Raw genomic sequence first — 19,311 nt, forward strand, 5'->3', positions numbered from 1 at the left:
CCAAAGGTTTGTTAACCAGATATTACTGAAGGCAGTGAAGACTACTCTGTGTTACCCAACCCTACTCCAGATCATGGCAAGTTATTTTTGCCCCTTCAAATCCAGACAGGATGTTAAGCCATACCTACCACGTGTCGTTGGCAGCATGTCTGACAAACCCTGCCAAGCTGTTACCATCTCTGGATTCTTCTCTAGGTCAGCAAAGTTTTTCCACACCCTAATAGCACCATCATCTTGAAGGAAGGGCAGAAAGGAAAATGTAAGTCAACGTCAGCCCTGACATGTATGTATCAGGAGAAAGGAAAGTTGGATGACTGTCATATAATTCAGTGCCATTAGATCACTGCCATTACTCGTTTTGCCCCAGCAGAAAATCCATGCAGCTTCAGACTGATTTCACTAAACCAAATAGGAAGCAGGAATCCCTAAGGAGTGGTCAGTAGTTGCTGTGGAACCTCCTGACACTTTCTAATCAGATTGTTGAGACAGTTTGTCTCTTAAGTAAGGAAGTGAAATGCCAGGCTCCATCATCTCCATCCCTCTGCCCTATTCAGAGACACAGACAGAGCAAGTGTGGCCCAATGTTGGGACTATGACCTGGGACACCAAGGCCTGAATCCCCACTCAGCCATGAAGCTCACTGTGTGACCTTGGGCCAGTCACTGTCTCTCAGCCTACCCTAAGTCACAGGGTTGTTATGAGGGCAAAATGTAGAGGGAAGAACCATGTATACCACACCTTGAGCTCCTTGGAGGAAAAGTGGGATATAAATATATTAAGCAGACAAACAAACAAACTTGTCTGGTAATGTGGACTATGTATTTTCCCTTCCATGTTTGGTAGCCTTGACTAGTAATTAAGTCAAATATTTCAACAGGAATTTTGCTTCCTGGAGTCGTTTTCTGAGCACAGCATTATCTTAACTCTCCATCGAAGTATTACTAGGGTGCTTCCACACAGCAGCTTATTGTGGACTTGATGCTGCTCATGCATGCAAGTGTTGTGCACTGGCCACCCAACACCATCTTTAATCAAAATGCTGTCCTATATTATATCTCTATTTAATCTGGAGATACCTTTCCTATAGAAAATCTGATAAGTAAAAATGCAGCAAAAAACAGTCAATCTGGATTAAATGGGGAGAGATAATATCAGGCTACATTTTGATGAGGACAACATTGTGTGGATGCTGCACAAAAATTATATGCACTATCAACACAGAGTTCACAATAAACTGCCATGCAGAAACACCTACTGAGGGTTAAATGACAATAAGAGATCCAGATTGGATCTCCCACTGTTTCTTTATTAGAAGTTTAATAGCAACAACTGGGGGTTGGGGGAAAGATCTGATCTAGGCTGCAGCAGTAGGGGAGGTTTAGCCTTTATCCATGTACCACTTTCCTAATGAAAACCCTCCCAAATCACTATTTGCCCTATTAGGCAAAACAGGAAGCTCTTTTTAAATTTTAAATTAGGGACATACCTTATGATAAAACTGGAGAACATGTAATATAAAGGTTTCCCTGGAATTACAAGTTTTTCTTCTTTTCCTCAAACTAGCTCTTTTGGCTTTTAGTGTTCTTTCTTGAAAATGAGCAAGGATCTTATAAACGGCCCTAGCTTAGTATGGCAATTTCTAAGCTCAGCCTGCTTGCAGCCCTTTATTTCACCAACCCTTCATTTTCTTGCTGCTCCCTGTTGTCATTCAGCAAACATTTTTTCAGTGTTTAAGGGGATAGTGCTTTAGATGCATTGCAGTCCCTTGGCCCCAATTTCCTTCGGCAATAGGAAATCCTTAGTTGGACAGGTTTAAAGTAGATTTGGACATAAGAAAATCTAGCTGTTTCGGAAAATGGGGAAAACAGCACTTTATGTTGCTGCTGCTACTACAACTACTACAGTATATAGCAGCACATGTTTTCTTAGTTTATCTGTTTGGGACTAGACGGACACATTCAGGATGCTCTAATCTAAAAATAGTAGAGTGCTCTTTCTTCCCCTCTCTATCACAGTGACTAATAAAACAGATATTAAAGCAAAATGTTTCAGTTTCTACCTTCTCCAGCTGCTCTCATGTAAATCAAGGGGCGCTACAGCCACAGTGGTAGGGTGGCTACAGCACCCTTTGACTCACATCAGAAGAGCTGCAGAAGGTAGAAGCTGAAATGTTTTGCCTTAGTAAGCCTGTTTTGGTAGTCACTGTAATAATTGGTTTTAGAGATTAACTGCATCCTTCTGGGATCCAGAACAAATTTGACTGAAGTACTGTTTGATTGTTGTCTGTCTGTCTGTGTGTCTCTCAGGTGGTGATAGCAGCAGTGCAAATGGTTAATGAGAACAGCCTCAATAATTTAGCTTTTCCTCTGCTTGTTATGGACAAGGCTTTTGTTTGTTAACTGTATTGTCAGGTGGGGCTGGAATAAAAATAATTATTGTATAAAAAGATTTTGTGGTAAGGTCATAGACTCAAAGCAAGAAGGCTTAAATTGAAAACAATTACAGTGTGTTTAATAATTCCATAAAAACATAAGAAAAACCCTGCTGGATCACGCCAAAGGCCCATCTAGTCCAGCATCCTTTCCTTCCCAGCCCCAATGGGAAGTCCACAAGCAAGACTTGAGTGCAAAAGAAAATTCACATATCCTTAAATGTATGGGGTTTTTTTTGGAAAAAATATCAAAGTCCACTTTGTACACTTCCCACTGCAGTTAATGGGAGCCTGAAGGCTTGCTTATGCATTGAATAATGCTATTGTTCACTAGTGCTTTGCTTGACAACAATGATATGCATAGGTCTGCCATGTAATAAGACTACACACAATAATGCTGCTTGCGGACTTTAAAGTAGAAGAGATTGTCACACAGCACAATATTGCTGAAGATGTTCTGTAAGAATAACAGTCTCTGGAGAAGCTTACTTTACCTGTTAACCTGGCCTGAGGTCCTAATGAATAGAGGATTACTCTGGAGTTGTGACAGCCACAGAAAGTGCAAGGAGTTAACCTGATGGTTAGGTTCTTGTAGTCAGAAAAATGGGTATGGGGGACTGGCTAATGCTGGGGTCTCCTATGATTCCCAAAGCATTTTTCAAACTTAGGATGAAATGAAGGTGAGCATAGTGGATGCAATAAGGCAATCACAGGGCGATTCTCAAGTAGTTGTCTATATGCTTTAGGAGTCTTGTGGTGACTCAAGAGCCTGCTGGCAGGATGCATGGAAGATAATACAGAAAAGGTGCTAAGGAAGTTTTAACTTCTGGTTCAGAAAAATAACCCTTTATTAAAAGGTGGGTCCCTTTATTAAAACAAACAAACATTAAAATAAAACAAAGCAAGCGTCTATGCCTCAGTGTGAATAAAATGCAGGACATAGTCCATTAATAGGATGATAGGGCAGAAAATGCTTCAGGTATTTCTTCCTTTCAAAAATGAAGTCATGCCCACCTGTAGCAGTCAGGAGCAGAGAGCAGTCTTGTCCATTCAAATATTCCATGGCAGTGATCCTTGTGTAGCGTGGGTTTCCATTGTGAAAATAGTCCAGCTTTTCTCCTTTTTCCCAATCCCAAAAACTGGGAAAGGGAAGAAAGAAATCAAAAAGTTAGATAGTTTTACTATTTTCTCTGACTCCAGAACTCAGGACAGGGTTTTGGTTTGCTTTTGAAGCTGTTAAGCCAGGCTGTTTTTCAGTAATGTCTTTGAAATATGCAATATTATTTTTGGTTTGGTTAGGTTTTTTTAAAGAAAAATGTTTTAAAGATGTTTTGTTTTAATGTATTTTAAAGTCTGTTTTATGATGTTTTAAAGTGTTTTCAGTGCTTTTGTTTGCCGCCCTGGGCTCCTGCTGGGAGGAAGGGCGGGATATAAATCAAATAATAGATTAATAATAATAAATAATAATAGTTGGATTCATATACCAGCCTGGATTGAAGTCCCCAGAATAAAACATGTTATTCTATAATCTGGTTCCAAACCAAATGTATCTTCCCTACCACCACACCCTTTAGAGTATTTAATGTCTCTTCATTACACCTCTGGCTTCTGTAGAGAAATAATAAAGCTGAAATTATATCATACAAGTCTGTAACAAATCCAGGCATAATGACTACTGAATTTATAAGCCTGTCCTCAGCTGGAAGAACATGGCCCCAGCAGCTCAAATACACTTATGTCACGTTAAAATGTCAGTATCTTACCAGATGCTGTCTTTGTCAGCCACTGCTATACATGGGGTGAACGGGTGAAATTTAACCACTGAAGGCATACCAGGGTTCCTGTTCAGAAAGATTTGATCATCTAGTCGTGAAATACCTAGAAAAAAATAAAGGAAAAAAAAAAAGAATATTGGTATCAACACCAAACCCCATGACATGACATGTCTTACTGATGCCAGTACTGGTGGTGCCACCACCGTTGGGTGCTGCCCAGTTGGTGATGACCATGACAGGGCCTTCTCGGTGGGAATTCCCCTTTTGCGGAATGCCCTCCCTGGTGAGATGCATCTGTCTCCCTCATAATTAACTTTAAGGAGGAACTGAAAAAAACCCGTTTACTGAGGCATTTAATTGCTGAACGATACTGTTTCTCACAACCTTGAAAGCATTAACTTGAAACTATTGGTGAGGGTATGCTTTCAAATGTTTTTAATTGTTTATAAATGTTTTAAATGTGCTTTTATTTTATTTTTAATTTTACCACTTTTTTTTTTTTTTAGACAACAATTCTTTATTGCTAAAAGCTATTAGCCACCGGAAAAGGTTAAAAAAAGTACAGAAGGGCATAAAGTGCACTAGCATAAAATACAAAGGTACAATAAAAACAGCCAAACAACCAGGAAATTTATATACCATAGGATCTTTCTTCTTAAAACAGCCTTAAAGTTCTATGTTAAAAACTGAACAGTGAGACAACGTCAAAACAGTTCCGAGTGTTTTACAAAGCTAGCCCTAATCTTCTTGGCTGCGAGGGCAAAAGTGGCGACCTTAGATGTTATGTAAATATCTGAACCTGCCAGAAGGATGGCTATTTGTTCAAAAGCGGGTCTGTCCTGCATGAGAAGAATTACAGGGTCTAAAATTTTAGCTCTGGGCGCCTGATAAAGGGGACATCTCAGGAGGTAATGGGCCACGTCCTCAATCTCACCCGCACAGCAAATGCAAACTCTGAGATCATAGGGGGTGTTAGCGTAACGGCCCGCCAGCATTGCAGAGGGCATGGTTTGCAGACGCAGGGCGGTAAAAGACCATCTCTGCAGAGGGGCCGATAGAAAGGAGAGATATGGTTCAGCACCAAATGTTGTTTTGAAACAGGGGTACCATACCGAAAAGGAGGTTTGGGAGGCCAAATAAAGCATCCAGCGTTGGGCATAGAATAAAATTCTTTCCTTAAACAATCTTTTCGCCCTTAAGGAGTAGTGTGATGGAGGAATGGTTATGGAAATCCCATAGGCAGACAGTTTGGCTTTGGCTCGACGTAACCATGAAGAATGGTAGGATGACTGAAGTTGTTCGCATAAACACATTTTAGGCAGGCATGTGTCATCCATGCCAACGAGCCGCAGCCAATACGAAGCCAATGCCACATGGGCCAAAGATTCTAACGGGTGGAGACCGGTTTCTAGTCTCAGTAGGTTGGCGGGAGAACCACGGGGAGTGGCCAGGATAAACCTGAGAAAGGTATTCTGTACTTTCTCTAATGATGAAGTGTCACTGTGGCCCCAGATCTCTGCCCCATATAGTAATTGGGGGATTATCTTCCTATGGAAGATTTCCAGAGCTGGGGGGACCAATTTGCCACCTTTATAGGAAAAAAAATGGCATAACTGATGGACAGAATGAGCTGCCTTCAGTCTAACGGAGTCACAATGAAATTTCCAAGACAAATTTGCAGTAAAATTAACACCCAAGTAACAGTAACTCCGTTGCTGTTGGATAATTTGGTTGTTTAATCTCCAAACATGTTTGGTGCCCTTATTCCCAAACACAACCACTTTCGTCTTTGCATAATTAATGAGAAGGCTTTCCTTAGAACAAAAACAGCCCAGGCTTTTTAACAGCCTCCTCAAACCGTGGTTGACATGAGGGCAAGGTCATCCGCATAAAGCAGAACAGAGATTTTAGAGGATAAAATGGAAGGGGGAAAATACAGAGGGCCAGATAGCTCCTGGACAATGTTATTTATATAAAAGTTAAAAAGAAAGGGGGCTAAAATACATCCCTGGCGCACCCCTCGATGGGTGGAAATCGACTCAGAAAGGACATCATTTGCACCGAGTCTCACTCTAAGAGAAATGTCACAATGCAGGGACCGCAGGAGCAAGAGTAATCGTTTGTCAATATTAGTATCACCCAACTTTTGCCACAGGCGGCCTCTTTCAATGAGATCAAATGCAGAGGAGAAATCCACAAAGGCCACAAAAAATTCCTTCCTATTATGGAATGCATATTTTTGAATGAGGTGGGACAATACAAAACAATGGTCAACCGTGGATTTACCCTTTGCAAACCCGGCTTGTTCTGGAGCAATAACATTATACTCTTGGGTCCATTTATCCAATTTCACAAGGAGATACCTGGTGTAGAGTTTGGGTGCTATGTCTAATAGACTGATCGGCCTAAAATTTTTAGGATCCGTTTTGGCTCCGTTTTTGTGGAGAGGTATAACTATGCTACTTTTCCAACCCTTAGGGATCACTCCCCTCGAGTTAATAAAGGTAAAGAGCTTTGCAAAAATAGGTGCCCACTAGTCGGGGTTGGACTTAAAAAGCTCTGCGGGGAGCATATCTTCACCGGGGGCCTTACTATTTGACATCAAATTAATCAGCGAGGTGACCTCCCCAGGCGAGACCGGGTCCCACTCTGGGCAGCAATTTAAGGAGCTGGCGAGAGAAGATGAGGAAGGTTGAGGGAAGGGCGAGGTGCTCTTATAAAGAGCAGAGAAGTGCAAACTCCATTGGTCCGATGTTATCAGGTTATCTAAACCCATTTGAGCCTCCTTCAGCCCCCTAGAAACAAGATCCCAAAATCTAGAGGCATTTATCTCGAGAGAAGCTAAGCCTAATTCTCTCCATTGTTGTTGGACATAGGAGGCCTTTTACTTACATAGGAGGTAGTTGGTTGTAGTCTCGTCTCTCCTCAGAGAGAATAGCATCAGTTACCAAGCAATGGAACCCTGCTTAGGTAACCTCCCATAGGCACCAGTCAGAAGGAACCTTTCAGAACCTTCCCTGGTGAGATGCATCTGTCTCCCTCATAATTAACTTTAAGGAGGAACTGAACCCCCCCCTGTTTACTGAGGCATTTAATTGCTGAACGATACTGTTTCTCGCAACCTTGAAAGCATTAACTTGAAACTATTGGTGAGGGTATGCTTTCAAATGTTTTTAATTGTTTATAAATGTTTTAAATGTGCTTTTATTTTATTTTTAATTTTACCACTTTGGTATCTGCCACCCTGGGAGTCTTTGGGAAGAAGGTGGGATAGAAATTTAATAAATCATAAAAATAAAAAATAAAATCTGAGACTCAAACTGCCTTGAATGTAGATAATTTAGTGTTCTACTGAAATATGTTATGGTGGGTCTCCTCAAATTACAGGGAAAAAGTCCACCCTGTTCCGCTAATTCCTCAGTCCACCACACAGAATGTAAACATTATTAAGATGAAAACAGATTAGTTAAATTGGCAATATATTTGTGCTTGGTGAAATACTTATTCCAAGGCACAGTGAAGTCCTCAAAAAGCCAAGAGTTCATTTTACTACAAAGTAATGTGCAACTGTAATAAGGTTTCAAACTTGAATATGGCTCAAAGACCCCAAATGTTAATGGCAAATTCACACAAGAGCATAATTTTCTGGGGTTCCTGTGTAAAGCAGATCTGACTATTATTTTTACAGGCTGTTTATTACAGGTGAGTGGAAGCAGATCTCCAAAATGGATAGTGTCAAAAGGTTCCCAGTGTTTCCACCACTTCTAAGCATATGCAAAATCAAATTCCATAAAAAATCACACGTATTTTATTGGTATTACGTTGTCAACTTCATTAGCTGTCAAAATGTTCAACGCTTCAGGGTAGCAGTGGTCATGGGAGGCTTGCTGAAGTAAAGAATTTTGCTTCTGTCATGACAAAGGGAATGCAATTCAAAACTGGCCATCTCAATTGTTTGCACAGTTGTATGCACTATTCCATTAAAAAAAAAAAATCTTTGAGGCACTCTCTTTCCTCTGCTGACTCAAGCCTACCAGGTTTCAAAGGACTAAGCTGTATGTGAGAGACAGACAATCTCTTTCAACAGATTAATATTTCACACTAATCTTTCTCCAGCTGTCATCTCAAGATGGGAAAGCACCCCAAATTTTCTCATCCCTGGTGAGAACAATCTTGAATCATGCTGAATATGACAGTATAGGTGAGCAGCACAAATTCACTGTCACTTATTCACTAGCCTGCCAAGCTGCAGAAGGAGTAGTAATGTCAATTCTAGCCACAGCTATGCAAAATTAAGGGGCCACTTCAGCAAGATAGAGGGAATTCAAATATCCTCTGTCATTAAACAATAAAGCCCACAGCCTGACTGCTGCCTTGTAAATGAATAAAGAGTTATAAATAAGCAAGATGAGCTTTCAGTAGAGCACTGAATATATTTGCTGATGAAACGTGAATCCAATGCATATGAAGGGAGAAAAGCTACAAGTGTAAAAGAGGTCACACATAAAAAGCATTGCAGAAACATGATAGGATATGAATAAACAATCATTTATGGGGCTCAATAAAACCAAAGGATTCCGAAACCCTTTCGGCGCCTTCTGAATATAAAGGGGATATAGCAGACTCTTGTAGAACACAAGCCAATTTGCCAAGGCTGACAATCCCAACAGTATTTATTTCCTATCAAACTCTGACTCTGCCCTTTGGAAAAGGTAGAAATGCTGGCATTTTGCCTGCAATATTCCTGCAGCATCCATCCAAACTCTACAGGGTGGAAGAAAAGCCAGGATAGTTGCTTGAGAGATATGTAAAATGCCTTTGAGCAATTAATTTTATCCTGGATATTTTACTTTTTGGTGGGCATACCATCTCTAATTAGCATGGCTGCCCAAAAGCTTAGCTACTAGTAGTCAGTGTTAGCAAGCCCCTTTGGCAGATACGTGTTTCACATACACATATTCTAAGATTCTCATTTATTAGGACATTTAGACAGTGGTAGTAGTACGTTTTGGCAGATTTATCCAGTAACTTACACACATAGGTCTTAATATGAGGACAATGTTTATTGAACACACACATGCACACACAATCAAAACAGATATATTTAATACTTCAGTGGGGAATAGTTCAGTTACAATAGACACATTTCTTTGGTTTGGGAGAATTAGTTAATTCTAATCACTGCTAAACTAGCACACACATGCGCGCACACACACAACATATATGCAAGGAGCCAAGCACACAAGGCGTAAGAGGAGGAGGGTAGGTGTAAGACAGTGTGGGATTTTGGAAAAAAGGTGTACTGCTGCCGGGAGAAGCACACTTGTCTGCTCTTTCTCTCTCTCTAGGCCTCAGTTATGCACAGCTGGAATGAACAGTGGAAAGCTGACTTGGGGAAGGACTAAAATACGTGTTTAAAACACAGACATACACAGATAGAAAGAGGGGACAGATGTGGAGTCTACAATTTGTAGGGAAAGGACCTTTAAGAGACAGGACAGAGAGCAAAAGTTACTTTTCTTTTCTTTTTTTTTTAATAATTTTTTTTATTATTCAAAGTTTTCAAAAGACAAACAAAACAAAGTCAAACAACAAAAACATAACAATACAACAAAAGAAAAAAAATAGTTGACTTCCGATTTGTCGCAGATCAGCTATAAGTATATAATATATATCAAACCTGTCCCTTAATATATACATACAGGATCACTTTTCTCCATAGGTTATCTTAGTTAATCGTCAAATCCCAATATCATCGTTTTATTTTGATCTTTCAACAAAAAGTCTAAGAGAGGCTTCCATTCCTTAAGAAATGTGTCTGTCGATTTTTCTCTAAGTAAGCATGTCAATTTATCCATCTCTACTAAGTCCATTAATTTCAATAGCCATTCTTCCGTTGTTGGTGTTGATTCCATTTTCCACTTTTGTGCATATAATAATCTTGCTGCCGTAATCATATATAATATTATTCTTCCATATTTCTTTTCTATTTGTTTATCCATAAAACCCAATAAAAAAAAATCTGGTTTTGACTGAATATTTATCTTTAGAATTTTTTGCATCATCCTACCTATTTGTGCCCAAAATGATTTTGCCTTTTTACACAACCACCACATATGATAAAATTATCCTTCTTGTTGTTTACATTTCCAACAAACATTAGAAACATTACTATACATTTCTGACAACTTTTCTGGAGTCATGTACCAACGATCTATGCTGAATATTTTATAGAAATTTTATAGAAATTTTCTTTAAGATTATAGCATAATGTAAATCTCAAGCCTTTTTTCCACATATTTTCCCATTGATCCATTTGTATGTTATAACCAAAATTTTTTGCCCACTTTACCATACACTCTTTTACTTGTTCTTCTTCCATATCCATTTTCAGCAAGAGTTTATACATTTTTGCAATTATATTTTCATCATTTGTACACAAACCTATTTCAAAATCAGATTTACTTATTTCAAACCCATACATTTTCTTATCCATTTTATATCTTTCGAACAATTGTAAATAGGCAAACCATTGAGAACTATATCCTTCCTTTATCAGTTGTTCTCTCTCTTTCATTATATATTCTCCATGTACATTTTCTAATAGTTCTTGATAAGTAGCAAAAGTTACTTTTCACACCCTGATGGGCCATAAAACTGGGGTGTGCTGAAACTCCTGGGTTAGGTAGGAAACAGGAGAGAACAAGCAAGCAAGAAGCAGCCCTGAAAAGGACTTTTTTAATGGCTGGAGCAAGGATCTCTGCTTCAGCAAATAGATCCAGAGAAGCAGGAAATGAAGGAGAGTCCTGAAAAGAACTCTTGAGTAAGAACATAAGAACAGCCTGCTGGATCAGGCCAGTGGTCCATGTAGTCCAGCATCCTGTTCTCACAGTAGCCAACCAGATGCCCATGGGAAGCCCACAAGCAGGACCTGAGCGCAAGAGCTCTCTCCCCTCCTGCAGTTTCCAGAAGCTGGCATTTGGAAGTATACCGCCTCCGACTATGGAGACAGAGCATAGCCATTGTGGCTACTGGCCACTGACAGCCTTATCCTCCATGAATTTATTTAATCCCCCTTTAAACCTGTGCAAGTTGGTGGCCATCACTGCTCTTATGGGAGAGAATTACATAGATTAACTATGTTCTATGTGAAGAAGTACTTTCTTTTGTCTGTCCTAAATCTTCCAACATTCTACTTAATTGTATGCCCATGAGTTCTAATGTAACGAGAGGGGGAGAAACACTGTTTCTATCCATTTTCTCCATGCCATGCATAATTGTATACACTTTTATCATGTCACCTCTTATTCACCTTTTCTCTAAAATTAAAAAGCCCCAAATGCAGCAACCTTTCTTCATAGGGAGTCCCTCTATTGATCATTTTGGTCACTCTTTTCTGAACCTTTTCCAATATTCTTTTTGAGGCAAGGCGACCAGAACAGGATTCCAAATGTGGCCCCACCATACTTGTCCTAATGATCCCTAGCATGGAATTTGCCCTTTTCACAGCTGCTGCACACTGAGTTGACATCTTCATCAAGCTATCCACTATGATCCTAAGGTCTCATTCCTTGTCAGTTACCACCAGTTCAGACCCCGTGAGCGTATAAGTAAAATTAAGAACTTTTGCTCCAATATGCATAACTTTCCAATTGTCTACATTGAATTGCATTTGCCATTTAACTGCCTATTCACTCAGTTTGGAGACGTCCTTTCAGAGCTCTTTGCAATCCCTTTTTGTTTTAACAGCCCTGAACAATTTAAAATCATCAGTAAACCTGGTCACCTCACTGCTCATCCATAACCCTAGATCATTTATGAACAAGTTAAAAAGCACAGCTCCCAATACCAATCCTTGGGGGACTCCTCTTTCTACATCCCTCCACTGAGAGAGCTGTCCATTTATTCCTGCTCTCTGCTGTTTCCTAGCCCATTCCTGATACACAAGAGGACCTCTCCTCTTATTCCATGACTGTTAAGCTCTCTCAGGAGTCTTTGGTGAGGTAACTTGTCAAAAGCTTGGACTAAGGACACTATGTCACCCGGATTACCTCTATCTAGTGAGATTGGATTTACCCTAGCAGAAGCCATGCTGGTTCTGCTTCCGTAATGCTTGTACTTCTATATGCTTGGTTATTTTATCTTTAACAATACTTTTCACCAGTTTTCTTATGACAGACGTTAAGCTAACCAGCCTGTAATTTCCAGGATCCTACCTGGATCCCCTTTTAAAGACCGATGTTACATTGACCACTTTCCAGTCCTCAGGTATGGAGGCGGATCTGAGGCACAAGTGATATGCTTTTGTTAGAAGATGGGCAATTTCAGTTTTGAGTTCTGTGACTGAGTGGTCTCAGTTTTTCTTTTGTCCATTAAGCCTAGAACTTAATTTCTTGTTACCACTATTTGTCTCAGTTCCTCAGACTTCCTTCCTGCAAAAGTTAGTTTCAGGCACAGGGATCTACCCTTTATTCTTCACTGTGAAGACAGATGCAAATATAATTAATTTAACTTATCTGCAATCTCCTTATCCTGACTTCCTTGTCATCCCTAGACAATTTTCTGCTTTTAATGTATTTAAATAATTTTTTTGTTGCTGGTCTTTATGTTTTTACCAATGTGCTCCTCAATTATTTTTTATTGTCTGCTTGCATTTCTTTTGCCAAGTTTGTGTTCCTTTTTATTCTCCTCATTCGGACAAGATTTCCATTTTTGGAAAGAAGTCTTCTTGCCTCTAATAGCATCTTTGACTCTGCTTGTTAACCATGCTGGCATTCTCTTGGCCCTAGTGGTACCTTTCCTAATCTGTGGTATACACTCCAGTTGAGCTCTTAATATTGTGTTTTTAAACAACTCCCAAGCATTTTGGAGTGATTGGACCCTCTGGATTTTGCCTTTTAACTTTCTTTTTACCAACCCCTCATTATAGGGAAGTTTCCTCTTTTGAAATCAAATGTGACCATGTTGGATTTTCTTGAGTGTTGGCCATTTACATGTATGTTTAATTTAATAGCACTTTGGTCACTGCTCCCAGTTGGTTTGACAATGCTTACATCTTTCACCAGGTCCTGGGTGCCACTTAAGATTAAGTCCAGGGTCACCACCCTCTGTTCAGTTCCATGACCAACTGTTCAAGGGCACAGCCATTTAGGATATCTTGTCACGACTGGAACACATATGTAGCCAGTCTATGTCAGGGTAGTTGAAGTCACCCATTACTACAACATTTCCTTGTTTGGGTGCTTCCTCAATTTCATTTTTCATCTCAAGATCTCCCTCAGTATTTTGATCAGGTGGACAATAGAATGTGTCCAGTACTAAATTACTCTTGAGGTCCAGTATTACCACCCACGACGATACTGCTGCAGCAAGTAGGGACCCAGAGAAGCAGAAACAAGAGGTAGTGAAGGAAAAGCAGGGGAAGATGATGGAGTCAGACCCAAGGTTCTGGCTGGCAGCACAAGCGATTTTCAGCAGCAAAGCACGAGTGGGACCAAGGAAACGGAACAAGAATCGGGCTCAGAAGCCCAGTTTTTATACCTTTCTGGACAAGAGCTTCAAAGTAAATTCCAAAACTGACTAGATAAAGGAAGGCATAATCCCCAGGCAGCCTTTCCTTTCCTATACCAAGTACAGCTGTGCACTTACTGGCAGGATAGGGCAGGTCCCCATGTGGACAGGCTTTTCTTTTGTGGAGGTCAGTAGTATTATGCACTCTTTAGTTAACATGATTAGATTTTAGTCCCATGAGTAATGGGCCCATCTCCTCAGGATATTGTTCAACCTTGGGTCCCCAGATGTTGTTGGACTACAACTCCCATCATCCCCAGCCAGTTTAGCCACTGGTAAAGGAAACATGGGAGTTGTAGTCCAACAACATCTGGGGACCCAAAGCTGAAGAGCACTGCCTTAGGGCACCCTATTGTAATGATGGCTTGATTGGATTGCTTTACCCAATGTTATGTTCTATGTGATGCCACCTCCACTGAGGTGATCCATGCAACTATCTTGACACCGTTTTCAAAAGAAACCACAAATCATATAGGCAATATTGGAGTGTTGTCCAGTGTCTCCCAGGCTCTTGTAGCAAGCAGCCTACCAACATCAGATTCAAGGTTGTGGGCCTGTGTGCTAGGTATAAATGCCAAAAACACAACTCTCATTGTTTCTATTGAAAATGGCACCTTAGATGTCTGGCAAGACAGAGAAATGAAGATTAGTTTTTCTACCCCCACGACTAGAAGCAAACCTACTGTACCATCAGCATATTTCCATGTTTTACGCAAGAAGAAAAAAGTGGCCTAAGCCTCAAACAACTAACCTCATCACAACAGAACAATTTGACATTCTGAGCAAAAGGCATTAAAGAGATCAGATAAGCATTCTCCTTGGTGCTAGGAGATGTACAAAGGAGGTTAGGGTGGGGAAGGGGAGAGAGATGATCACCTTTTTGGATGGTTTTCTGTGCTTGCTTTCGGACTCTGGCATTGCGCAGAAACCGCCACTCCCTTTCTTTGCGGACCTGGCTCTCCAAATCATGTTCTTCTGGAATCTGCCAGTAAATTGAAAATAAATGAATACAACAGGAGAATGGCAGAGAAGGGCTTCTTGCAATTTCACCTGCCTTTTTATTTCAACCAGAACTGGAGAGTCTTTAGCCTATGCAGTCTGACCAAAAGTAACAAATGGCACATGACTTTTTTCTGTTCTGATATACTTCATTACCTTTTGAGCTAAAGATCATCTACTATTCGGCCCAAGAGCTGTCAACTGATCAAAGTCTGGGTTAACCAACTAAAATAAATACGATAAAATTTCCATAGAAGCAATGTTTTCAGAAGATTTTTTTTCCTTGACAAACTGCATGGAAGAGTGATTGGCCTGCAATGCATTGCTTGAATGCAGATGTGCATACAGATTAGTTACAAAAATGATATCAGCACTGAAATCTTCTCACTGGGGATAATTTAAAAAAATGCACATTTTAAGACTATGAGTAATAAACCATATCCATTGCTCGACAAATATTTTAGAACTTATTCTTTACGCACTCCTTAACAAGGTTCATGCTTTTTTGTCTTGTCTCATTCAGGCTACAAACTCTCATAGGAAGCAAATGAATGTCCCATTGTCTTAAAGAGCAATGTAAATTTATGAAACTTATGTAAATGAGTTGTCATAGCAAATATATTTGCATCTTGCTGTTATGAATGCACAAATACATGCAAAGTACTGAACCAGTTTTACACTCACCTCCAAGGCCTTCCTCTGTTTAGATGTAAGGAGAGTGATTTCTGCATAATTCCTTTCTAATAAATGGCACCATAAAGCACATGGCAAGTGTAAATACAGAAGGTATAATTCACGACTGCAGACAACATGTGGGAATCTCGTGTTTCTTTCTGCACAACTGTCAAGCAGCTCATCATCATGTAGCAGCATGGCCAGAAAAATGGAAATGCTGTTTTGGAGTCCCCTTACAAGAATCCAATGCCATACATTCACAAAATCTTATTTTTCTTTTGGTGCTTGCAACTAAAGTAGTATTTGGTTTTCATATTTTATATATATAAGGTTTCTGTGTATCGTGATTGTAGCCCCCTCTGGGATTATTTTAGTAATGAAATTTTAAATAAATATTTGGGGAACGGTCATAATTTAGTGGTAGTATAGATATTTTTTATTTGCATAATGTCCCAGGTTTAACTCAGCATCTCCAGTTAAAAAATCTCAGGTACCAGTGCTGGAAAATACTTCTGTCTGAAGTCTGAAAGTGTAAATATATTATTTATTTATTATATTTACAGTGCCTTCCAAAACTATTCAGACCCCTGACCAATGCTCTCATATTACTGAATTACAAATGGTATATTGTAATTTCGCTCTGTATGATATTTTATTTTGAAACACTGAAACTCAAAATCAATTATTGTAAGGTGACACTGGCTTCATGTTGGGAAATGTTTGTAAGAAACATAAAAAGCTGAAACATGTTGCTTGCATAAGGATTCAACCCCTGTGGTGTGGAAGCTCCCAGTTTACACAGATGAAAGAAACTGCCCTATCGAGCACACAGTTACCTTACCATTGCCCTCCACCCGTGAACCATTAAAGTTGCTGTCACACTGTCAGGATAAAAATCCCACTGTTGAAGGATCATTGGTCAGGCTGTGGATCTGAAGGAAAATGAAGACCAAAGAGCATTCTACAGAAGTGAGAGATAATGTAATACAAATGCATAGATTAGGAAAAGGGTACAAAATAATATCCAAGTGTTTGGATATCCCTGAGTGAACACAGTTGGATCAATAATCAGGAAGTGGAAGCTGCATCACGCCACCCAGGCACTGCCAAGAAAAGGGCGTCCCTCAAAACTCAGTGCTTGAACCAGGAGGAGACTTGTGAGAGAAGCCACAGAGAGGCCAACAATCACTTTGAAGGAGATACAGAGTTCAGTGGCTGGGAGTGGAGTAATGGTGCACCAGTCAACCCTATCAAGAGCTCTGCATAACACTGGCCTGTATGGGAGGGTGGCAAGAAAGAAGCCGTTACTCAAAAAGTACTATCTGAAAGCACGTCTGGAGTTTGCCAAAAAGCATGAAACTGCCCCAGCTGCAATGTGGGAAAAGGTTTTGTGGTCAGATGAGAGCAAGATAGAGCTTTTTGGCTAAAACTCAAAGCGCTATGTGTGGCGCAAACCTAACATTGCCCATGCCTCAAGACACACCATCCCTACAGTGAAGTATGGTGGTGGTAGCATCATGCTATGGGGATGTTTATCAGCAGGGACTGGGCATCTTGTTGAAGGAAGAATGGATGGAGCAAAATACAGGGAAATACTGCAAGAGAACCTGCTTCAGTCCACTAAAAAACTGAAGCTTGGGAGCAAATTCCCGTTTCAGCAGTACAATGATCCCAAGCGCAAGGCCAAAGCAACATTGGAGGGGCTCAAGAACAAAAAGGTGACAGTCCTGCAGTGGCCCAAGTCCTGATCTCAATCCCGTTGAGAATCTGTGGCACTCTTTGAAAATTGCATTCCACAAGCAACATCCAACCAACCTGAACAACCTGGAGCAAATCTGCCAAGAAGAATGGGCCAAAATCTCTTCAACACTGTGCAAAGCTGGTAGATACCTACTCCAAAAGACTTAAAGCTGTTATTGCAGCGAAAGGTGGCTCTACCAAATATTCATGTGGGTTGAATACTTATGTATGTTTCAGTTTTTTGTTTCTTACAAACATTTCCCAGCATAAAACCAGTGTCACCTTACAATAATTGATTTTGAGTTTCACTGTTTCAAAATAAAATATCATACAGAATGAAATTACAATGTACCATTTGTAATTCAGTAATATGAGAGGATTGGTCAGGGGTCTGAATACTTTTGCAAGGCACTGTATATCCCATCTTTCTTTCACTCCAAGGAGCTCAAGATGATGTATAAACCTTTCCCCCCCCTCCATTTTATTCCCACAACAAGCTTAAGAAGTAAAGTTAGGCTGAGAGATAGGGACTAGCTAATTTTACTAGGTGAGCTTCATGGTAAAGCAGGGATTTGAACATTTGTCTCCTTGGTTCTAGTCTGACATACGAATCAAACAGTCTGGCTCAGGATAAGGCAGCTTCATGTAATATCTGACCATTTGAAATTTTCAACATGAGATGGACAGCCTTTTAATCAAACAGAAGTCTTGCCTATCCCTTGAAAGGAAAGCTTCCCCTGCTAAGCTGTATATTATCTTTGAACTTGCAGTAAACTTACTGCCATCTATATACACTCTAAAACCTGTGTGTGTATTACACACACGGGCGAAGGATGGGAGAATGAATGAATTTAGACCAGATGGCACTACGGAATGAAGACTATATCAGGTTCAATTTCCAAGAGTAGTGTAATGTATAGTAAGATAGACTTATTTATTTATTTATTATTTAATTTATATCCCACCCTTCCTCCCAGCAGGAGCCCAGAGCGGCAAACAAAAGCACTAAAAACACTTTAAAACATCATAAAAACAAACTTTAAAATACATTAAAATAAAACATCTTTACAAACATTTTTTTAAAAAAGCTTTGAAGACATCTTAAAAAAGAAAAACGTTTAAAAACATTGTTTTTATATAAGAAAAGTTTACAAACATATTAAAAAGCAATTCCAACACAGATGCAGACTGGGATAAGGTCTCAACTTAAAAGGCTTGTTAAAAGAGGAAGGTCTTCAATAGGCACTGAAAAGATAACAGGGATGGTGCCTGTCTAATATTTAAGGGTAGGGAATTCCACAGTGCAGGTGCCACCACACTAAGACTTGGCTCTTTTTATAAGAAAAGTGTCATGCTTCAATCATCAGTATCGCCATCTGCAGGAGGGATGACTGGAAAAACTGCCTCAATGTGTGTACCCACTGGACAAGTGTACTCCCCCACCCTCTTCTTTTTTTAAACAACTAGGAGATCATAGAGATCCTGACCCATTTATTTTAGGAAGCAAATAGGCTCAACCACAAGAAGTGATTAGCAATTGCGTTTCTGGAAACTGCTGCTGAAAACGATTATGCAGTTGTGAAATTGCATGAAAACATATATATCAGCCTTTCCCAACCAGTGTGCCTCCAGATGTTGTTGGACCACAACTCTCATCAGCCTCAGCCAGCATTGCCAATGGTCAGGAAAGATGGGAATTGTGGTCCAACAACATCTGGAGGCACACTGGTTGGGAAGGGCTGTATTATATTATAAAATGAAAGCACTTTTTGTATAGAGATGTACATGGTTGGTGTACTTTTGATGTTCATAATTAGGCCTGCAATTTTCAAACACAAGCACATACTCAGCTAAGGAGTTTTGCTTTCATGACCACCGCCTTTGAAATTATTATTCATGCCATAATGAAGATTCTGTTGATAAAAAACAGTGCTGCTTGGCACTGTGCCACCATGAGATGCCTGGTGTTGGTTACCACCTAGAAAGCAGTAGTAGTAGCTGTTACAGATCTGTTCTAGAAAAGTAGTACCTAATATAGGACTCCAAGGGATATTTTTTTTTGATTGGTTAACAGAACATACCCTGTTCAAAACAGACAGAAAGACTTATCAATAAAAATAA

The 19,311-nt window shown here is 39.9% G+C and overlaps 1 protein-coding gene across 5 annotated transcripts in view; it reads right to left on the bottom strand.

Annotated features, from left to right (window-relative positions):
* Nucleotides 1–19,311, bottom strand: part of RPTOR (regulatory associated protein of MTOR complex 1) — a 502,533-nt gene that overhangs the window by 56,900 nt on the left and 426,322 nt on the right. For all 5 annotated transcript variants that reach the window (XM_061615781.1, XM_061615780.1, XM_061615782.1 and 2 more), the window contains 4 exons: nucleotides 14,653–14,758; nucleotides 4,195–4,309; nucleotides 3,446–3,570; nucleotides 129–233 (listed from right to left, as the gene is read on the bottom strand). In XM_061615781.1, the coding sequence (XP_061471765.1) occupies nucleotides 129–233; nucleotides 3,446–3,570; nucleotides 4,195–4,309; nucleotides 14,653–14,758 (451 nt within the window). The remainder of the gene's footprint in view (nucleotides 1–128; nucleotides 234–3,445; nucleotides 3,571–4,194; nucleotides 4,310–14,652; nucleotides 14,759–19,311) is intronic.

The sequence above is a fragment of the Rhineura floridana genome, chromosome 3, assembly GCF_030035675.1.
Source record: "Rhineura floridana isolate rRhiFlo1 chromosome 3, rRhiFlo1.hap2, whole genome shotgun sequence".
NCBI lineage: Eukaryota > Metazoa > Chordata > Lepidosauria > Squamata > Rhineuridae > Rhineura > Rhineura floridana.